The 17,442-nt window shown below is 43.6% G+C and overlaps 1 protein-coding gene across 6 annotated transcripts in view; it reads left to right on the top strand.

Moving 5' to 3' along the window:
- The window catches only part of LOC119121075 (SH2 domain-containing adapter protein F-like), a 55,321-nt gene extending 37,904 nt beyond the window's left edge, over positions 1-17,417 (top strand). The window contains exons 3-8 of one of the 6 annotated variants that reach the window (XM_037248471.1): positions 1,811-2,029; positions 3,044-3,142; positions 6,829-6,975; positions 10,920-11,094; positions 11,172-11,291; positions 14,740-17,417. In XM_037248471.1, coding sequence (XP_037104366.1) covers positions 1,811-2,029; positions 3,044-3,142; positions 6,829-6,975; positions 10,920-11,094; positions 11,172-11,291; positions 14,740-14,926 — 947 coding nt within the window. In that variant the 3' untranslated portion in view covers positions 14,927-17,417. The remainder of the gene's footprint in view (positions 1-1,810; positions 2,030-3,043; positions 3,143-6,828; positions 6,976-10,919; positions 11,095-11,171; positions 11,292-14,739) is intronic. The other 5 variants (XM_037248472.1, XM_037248473.1, XM_037248474.1 and 2 more) reach the window with 5 other exon arrangements.
- The last annotated feature ends 25 nt before the right edge of the window (positions 17,418-17,442 follow it).

Genomic DNA, 17,442 nt, shown 5'->3' on the forward strand with positions numbered 1-17,442 from the left:
CAAACACCTTCCCTTGTCAGCCGTGTGCCTGACTGACACCTTTACGTGGCGTCATATAACTCCCACCTCGGCCGCGCTGCTACATTATCGCATTGAGTCAATGTCTGCATGTTACTTACATGCCCCGAAGCTACTCCGGAATGTGTGTTCACATCTTAATTATATCATTTTTCTTTAGCATTCGCACGGCGTTGTGGCAGAATTACTTAGAGCGGTGATATTAATGTGCGCCTGGCAGCCATTGAATATATTATCAGATGATTTCAGCTGCCTCGCTAGGATGTTATCATCCACTCAATGAGTGAATTTTTATACCTAACAGAGCAGTAGATAATACAGACGAAATGTTACATTTAGTATGACATTTTTTTTATGTTGTCTGTATATGAAAGAAATTCAACTTTTAATATAAAGAAAATCCCTTGACGCATTCGACTGCCTTTAGCGTTACACTCACATTCTGGTAACTGCCTTTTATGGTGTGAGTTAACGGTTTAAAGGTTTCATGCAGTTATCTGTGCTATACCTCCCCCCTTTACACACTATTCCAGTGGCATTTAACAGATGCTTGTGGTCACTGCTACTGCAGTTTTAATGAAGCACACTTTCTCCACTTTTAAAACACTCACAGCGCTCAACTTTCCGGCTGACTAATCAGAATTTAGCCATCTTAAGGTTTTAAAGGGCTGGTAAGTTTTGAATGAGTCGAAGAGGAAGTGCTGCATCTGGACGGGAAGTTGGGCTTCCTGCTGGGGAAGGGGAGCAAGGTGAGGGTGTAGTAATTTTATTCCTCTCTTCCAAAACTATTTGCTCCTCTGTTGGTGAGCTTATGGTGATACTGTGTAAATTACCCGCGAGATCAAACAGCGTGAGTGCGAGGACACGAGTCCAGCCAGCTTCACCTCACCTCCACCAGCGGGCCCCATTAGCCTCGGACGCGTCGCTCGTTTTTGTCCGCAAGCGTTACCGACGGGTAAGAGGCAATTATGCAGCAGTGTCGGGGTAATATTTCATTGCCTTCACACGCTGGACACTAACGGCTTCATGAAGAATAGGAGGGCGGTCGCAGAAAATGGCGAGCTCTCAAGGGCACGATGGTTCATTAGGAGTGTCACTTTATGGGGAGGATGGAAGGGCAGGAGTGTGTTCTGGTTTAGGTCAGGTGGCGTGGAGGAGATACACGACATGGAGGTCATAGTAAGGCAAGAGCATTTTAAACTACTGCCGGAAGGATCCACCTAACTTTGGTACTTGGTAGTCCTACCCTGGATTCTCCGTAGCCTCCTGTCTGAAAGGAGGAGATGGAAGATGACCTTGATGAAACAGTCTTCTGTCATTCCTTGGTAGTGTACTGCTTCACGTGCAGCTGGTGTGGGATGTCCACTCTCCATGTTTTACTCCAACTTGTGGAATCTGAGATGGACACCGGATAAGCCCTATTTTAAAAAGGCCAGACAGAGTAGCAGTTGGTAACGGAATTCAAAGTGTAACAATACTTACTGTATTTCCTCCAATGACGGCTGTCCTTGGAATGCCTTATGGCATTGTTTAGTATGATTCCAAAAATCCATTTGGCCTCCCGCTTGATAGATTTAAAAAAGAGGATCCCACTCGAGACACGCTGACAGACAGTGACACGTGTTCTTTTTATAACTCAAACAGATGTTCCTGGCCTCTCCTACTGTTTGTTGGCAGATGTGAGTCGTGACCCTGGAGAGAAGTCCAACAAAACTCAATTGAACCAGACCAAACATCATAAAGTTTTATATCAGAACAAAAACAATAACCCTTTTCTCGTCATTGTCTTTAGAAATCCGATCCGGCGGTCGCGGGTCTAAGGACGGAGGCAACAAGCAGCTTCCCTTGTACGACACCCCGTACGAGCCCACGGAGAACGGTGGAGACTCAGACCCCGAACGCTCGCGCTGCCCTCGAGAGAGTCGACTGCCTCAGGACGATGAGCGGCCGCCCGAAGAATATGACCAACCCTGGGAGTGGAAGAAGGAGAGAATTTCCAAAGCCTTTGCAGGTACATATATGCGAGCTGAGGTGTGTGGTTAAGATGCCTCCAATGATGTATGTGACACTGGGAAATGTCCATTAAAAAAGAAAATGCAGAATATAGTAGAACCTTCACATTCCTAATTTTATCACATAGAAATCTTGTTGATTGAAGAATATCTTTTAATGCTCTCTTTACCACCAAGATGTAGTTTGTTAAAGCCCAGATATTTTTTGGGGGACATTTCTAGTTTTTAAAATCAAATGACATGTCTGGACAAAATGCAGTCAGTCGATTGAGCTACAGAGAATCTCCAACAATTGGACAAACTCGATATTATTTTTTTCAGAAATGTCACATGCTAGTATGGTATCATAAGAGGAGATAGCAAATAGCGAATTGTCACTCGGGTCCCTTATGGGCAATAAAATGGGAAGAACTCACACACACACACACGCAAAGGTTTTTTTTGTACAAAATTCCTCGAATGAAACAACTTCACTTTCAATCAGGCTTGTGATCAGTGTTGGGCTCAAACGTTAGTATGTTCTGAACTCCTGTTTACATGCCAGATTCATGCTTGCCAGAGGCGTCGTTTTTACACTTGATTAGTACGGCTATCAAAAATGGAGTGAACTGTATCACTTGGTGGATGTGCAACTATTGACTGCAGTTCTTCTTATTAGACGGAATCGATTTAGAAAAGTTGTCATTTCTAACCATTTCCTCTCTCTCTTCACTAACATTGTTCTTCTTCAAGCTTTACACATCCCCGTTTTCCCCCGTTTCTCTTTCCCGAGCCCCTGCCACCGTGTTTATTCACAGGTGTTCCTCCTTTGTACTTTTCTTTTCCGCTTTAAGCAAGGGGACGACGGGTGTACATATTTGGTTATACAGGCAGGTGCATGTAAGTACGGCCGGGTTGGCTAAAGCAGCCATAACATCAAAACAGGGCTGTTCTAGACAGATATTAGATGAAATCATATTTAATCAGCCCTCTATATGTGTGTATATATTCTTTTTTTTTGTATCCTTGAACAGCTCTGCTTTGTTATGACTGCATTAGCTACGAGGGCTCTGTAAGTGGCACTGGATCAGTTCCCCACAGAAGAAAGGACTGCACTGCTAAATCCCCCACAGGTACCACCACTGTGCAACCGGGCCTCTTTGTCTCTCTTTCTTTTTTTTATTATTATGATGTTTTAACCATCAATCATGTGCTCAATTTGGGATTTATGCAAGGGCGGAGGATGCCCTCAGGTTGCGGTCTTTTGATTAATAGGATGAGAAAAGGTCGGCCTCTTGAAGTGAAAATCAGCTGGCTTTGAAGGTGTACGCTACTGGAATAATATTAGCGAGGGGAGTGCAAAAGCAACATGTGGGAAAATATTGCCAGTTTTCTTTAGCTGTATATTGTGTACTATAAATTTCACATAGTGTGTGGTGTTATTTTCTATTGTGTTTTTTAATTTGAAACAATTAGCAGCTGATTGGAAATCATTTCAAGTGAATTTATCATAATATAAAGTACTGTTATAGAGAAATGCAGCAAAAAGTTAAAGGAGACAAATGTTTTACAATTTCAAACTGTTCCCTAGTGTCTTAATAGGAAGGCCTGTACCATTGGGTCAAAGCACTCCAAAAATGAAAAATGATTTTGAAGATTTTGATTGGGTAGTTCTGTGTCATGCAAATGAGCCTTTTGCTCACGCCGCCTCTCCACCGCTGCTTAGATAAAAACTCAGTCTCTCATTATGTCGCCTTTGAGCAGCACTCAGACATTTGTTTACCACACTTCAACATTTATTTAAAGCCCTCGTAACATGTTTTTTTATTACGCCAGTGTCAACTGGGCCATTAAAGATGTCCTTTAAAAAAAGAAAGCTGCATCTTAAAAGTACTTTAATTCATCTTGGTTGTGTTTTTAAATGCAGGCCATAAAAAACAATGACGTGAATTGGAGTCCAAGCCTCGTCATTTGAGGCTCGCTCCTCGGCAAGGTGTTCAAACGCCCTTAGATCTTTACATCAAGGAGCCTTTCTCCATAGCAAGCTGGCGTGATTCCTCTTTTTGACATGTGCAACGGAAAAAGAGCTGAAATCTGGAGCCAAGTTTCTTTCCGACATCAGGAGAAACTGAGACAGATTTAATGTCCATTTTATTTTACCATTTGTTCTTATTGATTCCCCCAGAAATTGCTTATCAATGTGGAGGAATGCTTCTACCGAGTAAAAATGTCAGCAATAGAGATTAAGTCAGTCCTATAACGGAGAGGTGGGACAAAAGATCAATATCGCCAACAAATGGAATCAAAATGATATTGTGATGGATCAGTGTACCAACCAGCACACCAGTTGCTATGTAACATATTGGTTCGGTTCAATACTTTATTGATACATCAGCATTTGGACAAAATATTGCTATGTATCAGATTAAGGTACGGTATTGATACACCAGCATGAAATATTTATATACCAGAGACTACACATCCACACGATTTATCTCATTTTTATCACATTTATGAAAGTGCAATAGTTTTTCCTGATACCAAGGCACTTACTGATCTGTGTTGCATTTGTGTAGCAAGGAAGTTACGGCCAAGGTAATATCAATGACTAATGCACTCGCCTCAATTGAATTTTAATAGGCCGCTCAAGCAAACATCAAAAACCTTCACAATTTATACAGCCACATTAAATAGGAAAATGAAAGTGTCACCCAAACAAAATATGATGAGAATGCTATCGTAAAACGGTCGCGTGGAGCAGGCTGCCCTCCCACCTGGCTCTGATACCACAATGCCAGACTATTTATCCTTGTTAATGATCAGCCAAGGAGAGCGCAATAACACTCTGCTATTTTTTTTTTCTATGTAAATTCCAAGCCTTGTTAAGGTGTCGGAAGAGTGTGCGTACTTGCGTTTTTTTAGTTAATCGCTCATCCTTGCCATGACCTCAGCAATAGCGGCGGGCTCAGTCACACATTGGCAACAAAAGCCTCTTCTGCTGCCACCACTGTCTGAGGCGCTGATGGATGAGGAAGGAGCTGAGGGGTGACCGTGATGTATGATATGCGGAACAAACCAGGAAGCCTGCACGGGAGCGGGAGGAAGTGTGCTGGCGCTTTCAATCTGGATGAGCCCGCGTCCGGCGGTGTGTGCTACATCCAAACTTTCATTTGCTCCACTTTCAACACGACATTGAGAGCAAAGTTTCTAATTGGAGTTGATTCATTGCAGATGTTATCATGCTTCAGCGAGACAAAACATCGATATTTTGATGTCTTGTCTGGCGTAATTGATTATTATGCAGTGGTGCCTGGATAAGAGTCTAATCTTTTACGTGACCATGTGCATAATCATCTTTTCCCATTGATATGAATGAAAATCCAACTTCTCCTCAAACAAACAAAAAAAAAAGTTGTATTTCAAAGAGGAAAATTAACACTCAGATTTTGACATATTGCATCAGTTGCTCCTTCTGTTGTGTCCCCCTCGGACAGATATACTGTTCATTGAGGCGTAATTAGGAATCCCACTTGGGTTCTACGCCGGACACGGCCAAGGCGTCTTTCTCTGTGTTTGATCTTTAGTTTGATGCTAAACTTCAACCGGGAGAGCTCGTATCTATTATTGCTACAATACTGTATTGATACATCAGATTAATATGACTTATATATCTTATTTGTTCGGATACTTTATCAGTACCATCGCATATGGACAAAGGATTTATGTTATCACAGTTTGGGAAACCGGTAAATAGAAAAAAGTGAGATATGTTGTTTCGTACAACTCGGTATTGAAACACCAGCTTGTAGACAAATGTTTGCGACTGCCATGTATTGTATTGCGCTTTTCAAGCCCACTATATCAATACATAAGGAGAAAAGATTGATATCAGCAACGATATACTCGTACACTGAGAACGATTCGCCATCGTAATTTATCACATTGCCACAGGTGTGTGCGAGAGTCGCCTTTTGTGAATTTTTAATGAATCTTGCCCGGGCTTAACGACCCAGAAAGTCCTCAAATAAATCATCGATAGGTTTGACGGTCCAGCGGCGGGAGGATCCTGGAGGAAAAAAAAACGTTGTCGTCGTAGCACCGGTGACGGCGTGCAGATAACCTTCAAGACGGCCCTCTTTCTTTCTAACGTGTCCCGTCGCCACGCTTATCTTCACTTGCACACATTGGCCCACGCACACACACACACACATACACACATAACGTTTTTTCCCGCCTCACAGGCTGTCCAGCTCCGCTAAAAGACTTTCATCATGTCTCCATCCTTTTTTATCCATACAAATGGTGCTCTTTCACATAAACATGCCCTAAAACGGAGCGCCATTGTATCATGTGATGGATACGAGCTCCGAGAAGCAGTGCGCTGGAGGGGGCCGAAAACGGGCTTCTCCGTGCACATAATTTGCGGCGTAAACATGAGTGTCTTGTTTTGAATATGCACGCGTTAGCAATCAGCTGAGTAAATTAAGCGAAGCTAAATGAAATGGCAGCGGAGCAAACAGGCATGTTAATGAGAAAGCCTCAAGAAACTCATACCTGCCTTTGAAAATAGTGTTCATCAAGGGAGAAAGAATGCAAGGTCAACACGTGTGCGTTTCCACACGCTAGCGTCTTCACAAACTAACTTTCTCCATCTTCTTTCCCTTCCTTCTCTATTCCAGCTTCCTATTTAGTCACAACAACCATCTCTCTACCTCAACTTGTTCAAAGTTTCACGCCGTTTTCTTCTTCCTCTCTTACCCTTTTTCCCCCCTTTGTCGTCGTCCATCTTCTCCTCTCCTCCTTCGGGCGTCTCTTGCAGTAGAGATTAAAGTGATCAAGGACCTTCCGTGGCCCCCTCCGGTGGGGCAGCTCAACAGCAGCTCTCCCCTGGTGGAGGAGCTGGAGTCGCCCTCGCAGACGGCTCAACCCCCGCCCGGACAAGGCGCCGGTGAGCAGCACCACCAGGGTGGGTGTTGGTGTTCCACTTGTCCAATGTCTGTCCCATCATTTCATCCATTCTTTTCCCATATTTCCCCTCATCCACCCTTCCGTGTGTTTGTAACTTTAGGGATGATTGAAAGACTAGTTAGTAGCCGTAGCGGTGTCGGGCGCTAGTTTTTGTAAACGCCACACTTTTCCCATCTGGATTACACGTGGCGGAAAATCCCTGAGTTTCAAAATGCTGAAGGCTCATTAGTTTTAATTGTGCCCAACTGCCTCTTGTCTGCGTAATCACTCCCTCTGACCCCCCATTTCCTCTTGTCAACACACTCGCTGCGCTTCCAGATGGTTCCCCAAATGGCGGTCTCCTCGTTTGAGTAGCTGCAAAGGAATCACACTTATCTTAAATTGTTTTTAGTCCGGGATGTAAAAGTCGTGACTGTCATACAAGTGGGGGGCATGTCATGATAGCAGAGGTGTCACCACCCTAATCTGCATTGTAGTGTCGAATACTTGAAAGTGGCTCTGAATCTTCACCCAGCCTGACTGATTTTGCCAAAAGTTGGTAGTTATGATGTAAATTGTCCGTATTGTTACATCTCAGTGAAGCAGAAAATCTGAAAAGCTCCCTAACCTTTATGGAGTTCGGCTTTGGACTTTCCACTGTCTTTCCTCTGATTGATACTCATCAGAAATCAGACGTATGGTGAACTGCTTTCATTACAACCAGAAGTGAAGGACGCGGAACAGAACTAATGCGAGGGAACAGGATCTCCTCCCGTGGAGATCGGCATGTAAAAGGACACTTTTGTGCGCTGTGGGTGAGAACTTGATTTATGTGGGCCAATCCATGGGAAAGCTTTTTGGGCCCCGCCCCTCATCTGCCGCTATGTGAGTGGCATTGAGATTGGTATCCAGCTGTAACGCGATCCTCCGAGCCCTCGCGGGAGCTTTTGGCTTGCCCTCTGTGACCGTGAAGCTGAAATCATACAAAGAGCCCCATGCTAGAAAGCAATTTTCTTTTTTTTTTTTTATTCCACCCCAAATTCTGAATATCTTTCACTATCAAGATGCTTTTATTCCATTTTGAAATATAGTGGCATATCTCTTTGACAGCCATGCACGTTACACCTTGACCGTTTTAATTTTTTAGAGTGCTTCCTCAAAAAGGCTACCACATAAAAGGGGGCATGTCTTCCCTCCATTCATCAGCATCCGACTGACACTTCCATCCGATTCCATCGACAATCGCTGCGCCGACACACACAACATGACAATTTATGTGTGTGTGTTTCTTCAGATAACTGTGCACATTCTCATCCTTCTTAAGCTGCCTGTCAGGAGGCTTTTGTTCTCCTCTTGGCCAATCATCTCGTCAATCTGGTGCAGAAAAGGGGAATAAGCTTGGCTCACTGATGTTGGAGCCTAAAATATACATTTTCGGTTTAGAAGGAAGAAAAGACAAACCGTTTTGAATATAATCCAAACAGTGTGCAGCAAGTCTTTTTTTTTTCTTTCTTGTCTTGGTTGGACGTCGACAAGAGAAAGATGTAGTCAAGTGAGCAAATACTTACACGTTGTGTGGGCAACCAACGATAGAAATAAAAATGGGAGCCAGGCAGGAATTATGTAACAAGGACATTATCCTGTAGTGACTACAGTGTAGTCTATGTATGTTTGTGTTCTGGATAATAGGAACATGTGAACTGTATTTCCTAATGGAATAAGATTTTTTTTAATAACTCCCTATTTTTTTCTGGATAGTAAATCTGTACCATGGACTTGGTAGAGACATGACACTTTAAATTTGAAAGGTTTTATCTTCACTTCCAGAGCCACACTTTGACGACCTAGTTTGTAGGAATGGTGATGAAAAGCGGTGAGTTTTTTTAACTGTCACGTTGGCGTGGTTAGAATACGACATGAAAAAAAGGAAAGTGAAGAAGTTGAATTACAAACTAAACAGCTGTCGGCAGGGATAAGAGGAGCGTAAACATGCATCGCTGTTGTCCCCACCGGTCAGTTGCCATGGAAACAAAATGTATCAGGCTCATAGCACACTGGCAGTCATATTGTGGCCCAAAAAAAAAACATCTTCAATGTGGACTCATCTAGAATGACTGCTTTGTCCAACAATGCCTTCCCGTTAGACCCGAGTTTTTCTGAAGCCACTGATTTCCCATCACGTATCAGATTTTAGGACAAAAGAAATTTAAAAAAAAGTCATTTGGATGAATCACTTCCATGACTTTGTGGTAGATTGCGTCAAGGGCAATGAGTTCATTTATAGAGTGGAGGTGAAGAGGACCCCCTGCTGTTTACAGCTCGAATGACACCATTGTGGTTTCATTGGAGCAGACTGCATCCATGGCACATTAAACGCCCAAATTAGGAGTCAAACGTATTATAATCCATCATGTCTTGCATAACATTGACATCAAGTGCACATAAACGAAAGACAAATACAACATCGTGTACGGATTTACTACAAAAGTCGCTTGCCAAAAGTCTGTCTGCCTGATTGATGAATAGGGATGTAAATAACAGCATCTTACTCAACACAATGTCAATAAAATGAAACAAATTATCCCGATATTTTATGAGGGGCTTTTATGAAGACTTTTTGTCTCTAAATTGCTTTGTTACTTCTTGTTAGGCCCAAAAAATCAGCAGTTTCATAAACTGAATTTTCCAGCGGTATTCATACCAGTGAAAATGTTCTTTTACTTTTTTTCTTTCGTTGTTGTCCAATTAAAAACATACTGTAACAAATGTAAATTTTCACTTGGCAAGATGTAAATACATCGCAAACCTATTTAGTTTTTATCATCGCATGCGTGCTGAGCCCGGTAGCAAAACTTGATGACTCGAAACTAATAGTCGGGCAGCTTCGCATGCTCGGAACGCGATCAAACGTCTTGAGACTGATTAGGGTCCCGCCCCAACCATTCATCGGCCCGACTCTTCTGCCTGAAATGCGTTTACAATTGCATGGCGGGACGCATCAAACGTTTTTCCTCTGGACCGTATGTACGTAGCCCACAAGCTAAACGTATCTCTCTGGACATGCTGTCATGGCTCATAGAACACAAGAGATGACTCTCGATGCATTGATGACAGAGGGCCGATGTCATCGATTCTCTTCATCAAGAGCCACGGCCGTTGATATGTCAAAGCGTTCACGGCAAGGGACGCCGCTCGCGCATGCCGGTTCCACCGCCGGCGTGTCAGCGTGGCTCTAAAATAGGTCTTTTCCAAAGCCAAGGGTGCCGCGACATCAATTATAGTGATGGATGACGGCGGGAAAGAAACCAAAAGCCACACACATGGGAAACACACAAGCGGGAGCTGACTGGCCACGTGAGACTTATGTAAATAGCCAATAAACAAGTTTAGTCACTTCTACCAGTCGGCCTTGAGTGCACGTAACCTTGCCGCATAGTGTAATGTTTACCTTTTGGGGGTTTGAATGTCTTTTTGGTTCGGCTGCTGACGCGTTCACACACACAGGAATGTACAAGGATTTAGAAAGAATAGTCGAGATGGATTAACGGAGCGTGTGAACATGTCGCCAAGTGTCACCATCACTGCAAATAATCGCAAGCAGAATTTCTCTCAGTTTCACCGCTATTTCCATCGGGCTGTGATTTAAACAGTCTCACAAAATAAATGTTTTATTACAGTAGGGTCCATAAATATGTGCTAGTAGTGTAATGTCATTTTAGTATTGACCCATGAAAATAAATTGTAAAATGTGTACAAAAATGTGAGATGTTTACTCACTCACTCACTCACTCACTCACTCACTCACTCACTCACTCACTCACTCACTCACTCACTCACTCACTCACTCACTCACTCACTCACTCACTCACTCACTCACTCACTCACTCATGGGTATGTCTAGAACTGATCGACTCAACTGCTCAAAGGTGTTCAAGCTTTTTTTTTTCTTTCTAAATCTTATAGTTCAGTTTGATGGAGTGGAGAAGTCTCGAATGTCGCCCACCATGGACGGGAAAACCCGGCCGCTGCAGCGGCACTCCAGCGGCTGCTTGGTTAACACCAAAATGTCGTCGGCCGAGCAACCCGGCTCCTCCGTGGGGGAACGCATCGATCCCAGCATGGCCTTGGAAAGCCAATTGTGAGTTAGATCCCTTGCTTTGGATTTGTTTTGTACCCACAATGGCTAGATGTTTTTCCCCTTTATTGCTTTGTCAGCTGGTACCACGGCGCCATCAGTCGGACGGATGCAGAATGTTTGCTGCGATTGTGCAAGGAGGCGAGCTACCTGGTGCGGAACAGTGAAACAAGCAAGAACGACTACTCCCTCTCACTTAAGTAAGAATCACATCGTCCTTTTTATTAGACCACTTACTAATTATTGAATTGGATAGACAATTTAGGAGGTGATTCACTTTAGAATGCAAACCCAAGTTCTAGAAAACATTTTGAAATTCTCTGTTGCACAAAAAGCTTCACCTGGACTACAATAGTGTGCTCACTGCATTGTTCCGATATGCTAATGAGCTTCACCTTTGCTACCTCTACCTCCCACCAACACTGCCCTCATCCTTCACCTCGCCACACCAGACCTCATAATCTGCTGACACTTCAACTCCCATCAGTGAACCCTGACCCCCCCGCCAAGGGGACGCTCTTATTGGCCGAGTTATGTCTTGACATTTCACTGCGTTGAACTTTCCATTCCCCGATGCAAGTCTCATCGCATTCTTGTCGTGAGAGCCGGTTGCCACGACAACAGGAATGTTGCCACATATTCTCTGACAATATGGCAAAGCGTTTTTTTTTTTTGCTGGAGGTACGGAAATATTGTCGATTTGAAGGCAGACGAATGACATTTGGGAAGGTCTTCCCGATTCCACGACGACCTTTAGATGGGAGATGAAAGTGTAAACGCAGACAGACGCTGATTAGCCTTGAGCCTAACCTTGCTGGAGGCGGGGAACAAAAACATCGTCTACATTTTCTTTTTTATGCTTCTGCACCTGGCCACCATTTATTATTCTGCTCAAATAAGAAAAAAAAACATTATCCGGCAAACAGAAATGTCACTTTGTTTTTTTTCCCTCCACATTTGTTGGGTAAGGGGGCACTTTGGAGACCCAACTATTTGTATAAAAGCACTTAAAAAGTCAATTTTCCATAATATATCCCCTTTAAGACTTTTATTTGCCAAACTACGATCCGTTGATGCTGAAAGCAGCCAAAGTAATTTCCCAAGGGCTCCAAAGAGCGACGCACGCCCAATAACAAACACAAATTCAATATTTAGCACTAAATGATCATCATGCTAGATTTTTTGGGCTTTTAGCGGAAAATTGTACTAAAGCAATTGGATGACCACAACAAGAGTGTTTCAGGTCACTTACATGGGCCGAGAGCGATGAGTTAGCCTTGTGGATCCCGCAGCCGCCATTAATCCACATCACAAAAGTGTCCAGCTGGAGCTCCATAACGAGCCAGCAGCTATTAAAGCAGATATGCAGCCGGTGCAGTAACCTGATTTATTTATGGCCTCGAAGCTGCCGTGGCTGCCGCTAACTGATATTAAAGCTTTGCCTTAGGATAACGTGTGACCCTCATAAAAGATGGTAGCAAGCAGGGCAGTGCAAGGTGAATTAAAGTCACATTTTCAACAAGTTCACTTTGGTTCACACACATAAAATCGTGTTTGTACAAACGGAGGCCTCACCCCGTAGTTAGCGCTTTTAGACACCCGTACTTGTGTACTTGGAGAGGTCATATTTTTTAATATTTTCCTTTCTGTATATGGTGGGAAAAATCAATCTTAGCTCAGTATAGTAATAATAATCTTTTAAAGACATTTAACAATTGGGCATTTGTTTATTCTGATCAGAAGGGAGCACACTTTCAAATTGTTCCCATTTTCTGACTGCATGGAAAAACACTTCAAAATGTATTGTTGGATATCCCAGAATGTGCCTCCAGGCAGTTAAAAAACAAAGAGACATCACAACCCTTACGAGAGGCTTCTTCGCTAATAATTTGTGCTGCTGGGCGTCAGGCGACATCGGTTCTCGTGCCTGAGGCACGAGCGCCGGTCAGGCCTCAAAAGCAATCCTTGGATTGATTGGTGCAGCGACATCACGGCGGAGCGCCGCAGAAGCAGAGGTGACGACGAGTTCAGCCCCGCTCGACATGAGGCGAGCTCCCCCGGCTGCCGCTGAGATTGAGCAGGATGCCCAAGGTGAAGACGGTCTCTGTCTCGGGTTGCTGAAAGATGCATGAGGCCCGAATGGCGGCACGTATGTGCGCTGCATTATTGATAAAGCGCAACAAAGCTTTCCCTAGTCAGTTCTCTGACCTGATGGGAAGTGTTTTCTGTTCACCCCGCCCTCTCACCCTATTTGCCCCTCACTTACTACTCCACCTTTTCTCTTTAGTCTTGCAGAAAGACAATCACTTTTATTAATATCAGTACTCTGAAGCACTTAAAGAACGACACAACAAATCAGTATCCAAGAGTAGCTGTCTGGGTTTGAATTAGCGGGTATGAGTTAGCATTCAGGCTACGGTTTAGTCTAAGTCGAACTAAAGGTAGGATTACAAGATAGGATTTAGTGATTAGTTAGAAGGGGCATGCTAACATATAGTGACTTAGCTAGGAGTTGAGGGACAAGTTAGGAATGAAGGATTCTGAATCAGGGTAAGAGTTGGCAGTGTTGTCCTTCTGGCTGTCTCTGAAGGACAATATTGTGCATCAACAACTCCAAACATTTGCTCAGAAGTCATTTGGGAATCTAAAAAAAAAAAAACCAACAAACCCTGAAGTGTTTTCTGTTTTAAGTGTGTCTCTATGTAACCTAGCATCCGCCTCCGAGGGACTGATGATTCATCAAAAGCTCTTTGTAGCGACTATTTTTAACTAGAGGTCTCCTGGCTGGCGCTCGCAGACTAACAGAAGTGGCGATACAGAAAGTACAAAAATGTTTCTTCGTGTTATTTCAACTCATTAACGACACTTGGGAGACTCAATAACGCAAAAGTCACAGAGATGTTTTACTGTCGCTTGATTCGAGAAATGTTACGCAGTGGCCTGCATCTGTGAATGAAGAGACAACTTTTCATAGCTTTGTCATTTTTAGAACGCCCTCAGATTGAACCCTGTGCCCCCCCCCCCCCCCCAACTTTCTATTGTTATCACTTTAGTACTTTCATTTTGTGCACAATTGAGCAAAAACACCCATTGGGGTTTACACTTACAATAGCAGATAATTAAAAAAGGAATTTCACATCCCAATTGGCACATTGTCCAGGTGGAGTACATGCACAGAACTTGGGTTAGGGACCAATATTTACATTAAATGTTTCGTTGCGTTTTACCAACTACCCCCAGAGATGTGCCAAGGCAGTAAAAATATTTGTCATTGTTTTCGTCTTGCAATTTTCTGAACACAGAATTGGAGATATTAGTTGCTAAGACCAATAATCAGAATACTTTGTTTATGTCCCTCCGAAGATAAATGGAATATTAATATCCCCATGGCCCGACTCTAATTTTCTATTTGCGAGCACAGGATTAGTGAGAAACTGTAAAAGGTATTGATCCGAGGCGGGTGGAAGCGCGCAGGGAGCCTCTTCATTTGCTTTTTACTGCTCTAGCTTAAGTGATTTATCCTAAGGGTTCATTAGCCTCATCCCCATGCCGGGCACGTGACGCCTTGGACCTTAAGTACAAGTCTTTGTCGCATTCCCCCTGGGTTGCTCACTAACTGCTGTTTCTTGTGGTTTTGTGTGTCCCCAGGAGCAGCCAGGGTTTTATGCATATGAAGCTGTCCAGGACCAAAGAGAACAAGTATGTCCTGGGCCAGAACAGTTGCCCCTTCGACAGTGTGCCCGACATCATCCACTTCTACTCCAGCCGCAAGCTGCCCATCAAGGGGGCCGAACACATGTCCCTGCTGTACCCCGTGGCCATCAGGACTCTATAGTACCCCACCCAAACCAAAACCCCCATAACAGAAAGGGAAATCCCAAAACTGCTGATACTGACTCACCTCACTGGTTGACAGATTCCCACAGATCTGTCTTTTATGCAGGAGTTATTTTTGTTTATTTATGACCGACACACGCTTACTTCCTTTTTTGGGCGTTCCCACGGAGAGGATACACTTTATTTGTCGCGGCTGTTCATCTGGAAAACTTGGGTTTTCTGAAAGGTTAATACTAAGGATGGGCAATTGGGTTGTCTTAGGGTGTATTCAGACCAGAAGTCTTTTAGTCCGCTTGTTTGGTCCAGACCAAAAGCGGACTTTCATTTAGTGCGTTTCCTATTCAGACTATACATTTTGCAAGCGAAGTACATTTTGTAAAAACACCCACGTTTGTGATGATCTGCAGTCCAGCTTTACAATCTGACCCTGGTCCTTTTAAAGTGGACCAAACAGTCAGTTCCGAATACATCCTTAGAGCATTATAACGCAACCGGAAAAGGTCGCCAAGGTTTAGGTCTGTATGATCTGTGACAATTAAGAAACAAGATGGCCGTTTCTGTTCCAGGCTGTTGTCACGCAAGAGATAACTCTTCATTGTCGCACCCGATAGGCTTTAGCTGACTTGTCACATTGACTTTCTTCTGGCAGTAAACCAACTGAGACAAAATCAACTCCATTTTCCTCAATTACATTCGGGATTGGCTTCCAAACTAGGAAACAAAGCCACGACGTAGCCTGATAACTAAGTTGATCAAATGGAACCAGTATCAGAGTTTCGAAGTTAGCACGCCTTAGCCGACATGTTTAGACAGTAGTTGATGCCGATGCTGGTTCCATCAAAGTGCTGCACTTTATTTTGTCTCCATCGTGGAAGACATCATGATCCACTAATTGTTAACAAGCCCATCCCTAGTTGATACTCTATGCACGTAGATGTATTGCAAAGGGGGGGGACGTGAAGAAGTCTGAGGCTTTTACGTTGATCTCTCTTTCACGTCATCATCCATACTCTCCACCATCCGTCAGCGAGGGGGGGGGGCATGTTACACCAATGACAGCGTAAGTGGCAAGACATTCTGGAGAGAGAGAGCATGATGGACGAGTCAACCCGTCCAACAAGTCAGAGTTGAGGAACTAAAGCCCCCCTTTTAACCCTGGAGCTGTCCCGCCTAAAGCCCCTCCCCCCCGCCACAACGCCTGCATTGTCTACCTCAGAAAATCAATGCCATTCAGCCGTCTGTCTGAAGATCAATAGGTACAGTGGGACGGCCCGCATCGATCCACTCTCTGCTTTCCTTAAAATCGTATCATTCGTTTTGAATTTGAAAAAGAAAAAAGAAGCTGAAAAAAAGGACAATTCAAGCCCGGCTTTGGTGTGTTTTTGTCACTATTATGATGCTGTGTGATGTCAAACGTTTGGTTGAAGCCTTATAATGCATGGAGATCAGCTGACTGCAATCCTGCTTTTGAACGATTGTTCCCTGACTGTAATTTATTGATGGGCTAATTAGCGCCCCCATTTTTTGTTGTGATCGTGTTCTCCGGGGTGACTCCTGTGGTGCTCTACGTTTTGCTCTTCTTGTGTGCTCGTCACGCCTCGGCCCAATTCTTCCTGACCAACCGCAGCGCAGTTTATTGGAACCCCGATGAACATTCAAACTGGAACTTTATGCATTCAACGAGTCCATTGTAAATTCTCAAGAACACTGACAAGTCCTGTGTTGAAGTCACTTCTTGGATTTTGCTCACCAAGCACAATTTTTTTTTTAACGAAGGAAGAGAACCGAAATGTGTTCTATCTCCATTTTCTTAAATTATTTCCCTATAGTAGATCCTTAGAACTCAAATGCAAAATAAAAATTTGACCCTTATTTTAATGTCGCCAATTCGAGTGTTAACATTGCTACAGCTCCAAAAACAATACGAGCTCTTATTTATTATTGTCAGCGAAACACCAACCTTTGATGGAGTTGCTTGGTGAGCAAATCTGTAAGAAATGAAAAATTCAAGGGAATGGACTGCCGCTAAGTGTGTGCTATGCAACTGGAGGACTCCCAACTGGTGTTTCAATGGTACCAACCGTCCCACGGAGGCGATGAAAACGACTCACCTGTTTAAAAAGTCGAACTGAGGGTCGTCACGGTGAGGTCAACATCACTGCAGCTTTACTACGACTTAAGTGGACCTATGAGAGAAAAGATTTAGAGAAGATGAATGTCTACGAAGGTTCTTAATGACCGCTGCAAACGGGTGTTATAGACGGGGGAGGCCTTACTTAGCTTTGGAGGAAATAGACCGCAATCCACGGAGGACACTCGAAACATTTCTCTATGGAAAGCATCCCTTCTGTCTAAAGTGTCTTAACTTGTGAGCGTGTATGTGCGGCGTCCCCCTATGGCCAAATGTATATACTGAATGTATCATAAGCACAGGGGACGCGGAGGCATCTAAATAAATAAAAGAAGAAATCGGGTTTATTATAACTAAAGCGCAAGTTGTTGTCTGATGCTTTT

This window comes from Syngnathus acus, chromosome 3, assembly GCF_901709675.1.
Source record: "Syngnathus acus chromosome 3, fSynAcu1.2, whole genome shotgun sequence".
Classification (NCBI taxonomy): domain Eukaryota; kingdom Metazoa; phylum Chordata; class Actinopteri; order Syngnathiformes; family Syngnathidae; genus Syngnathus; species Syngnathus acus.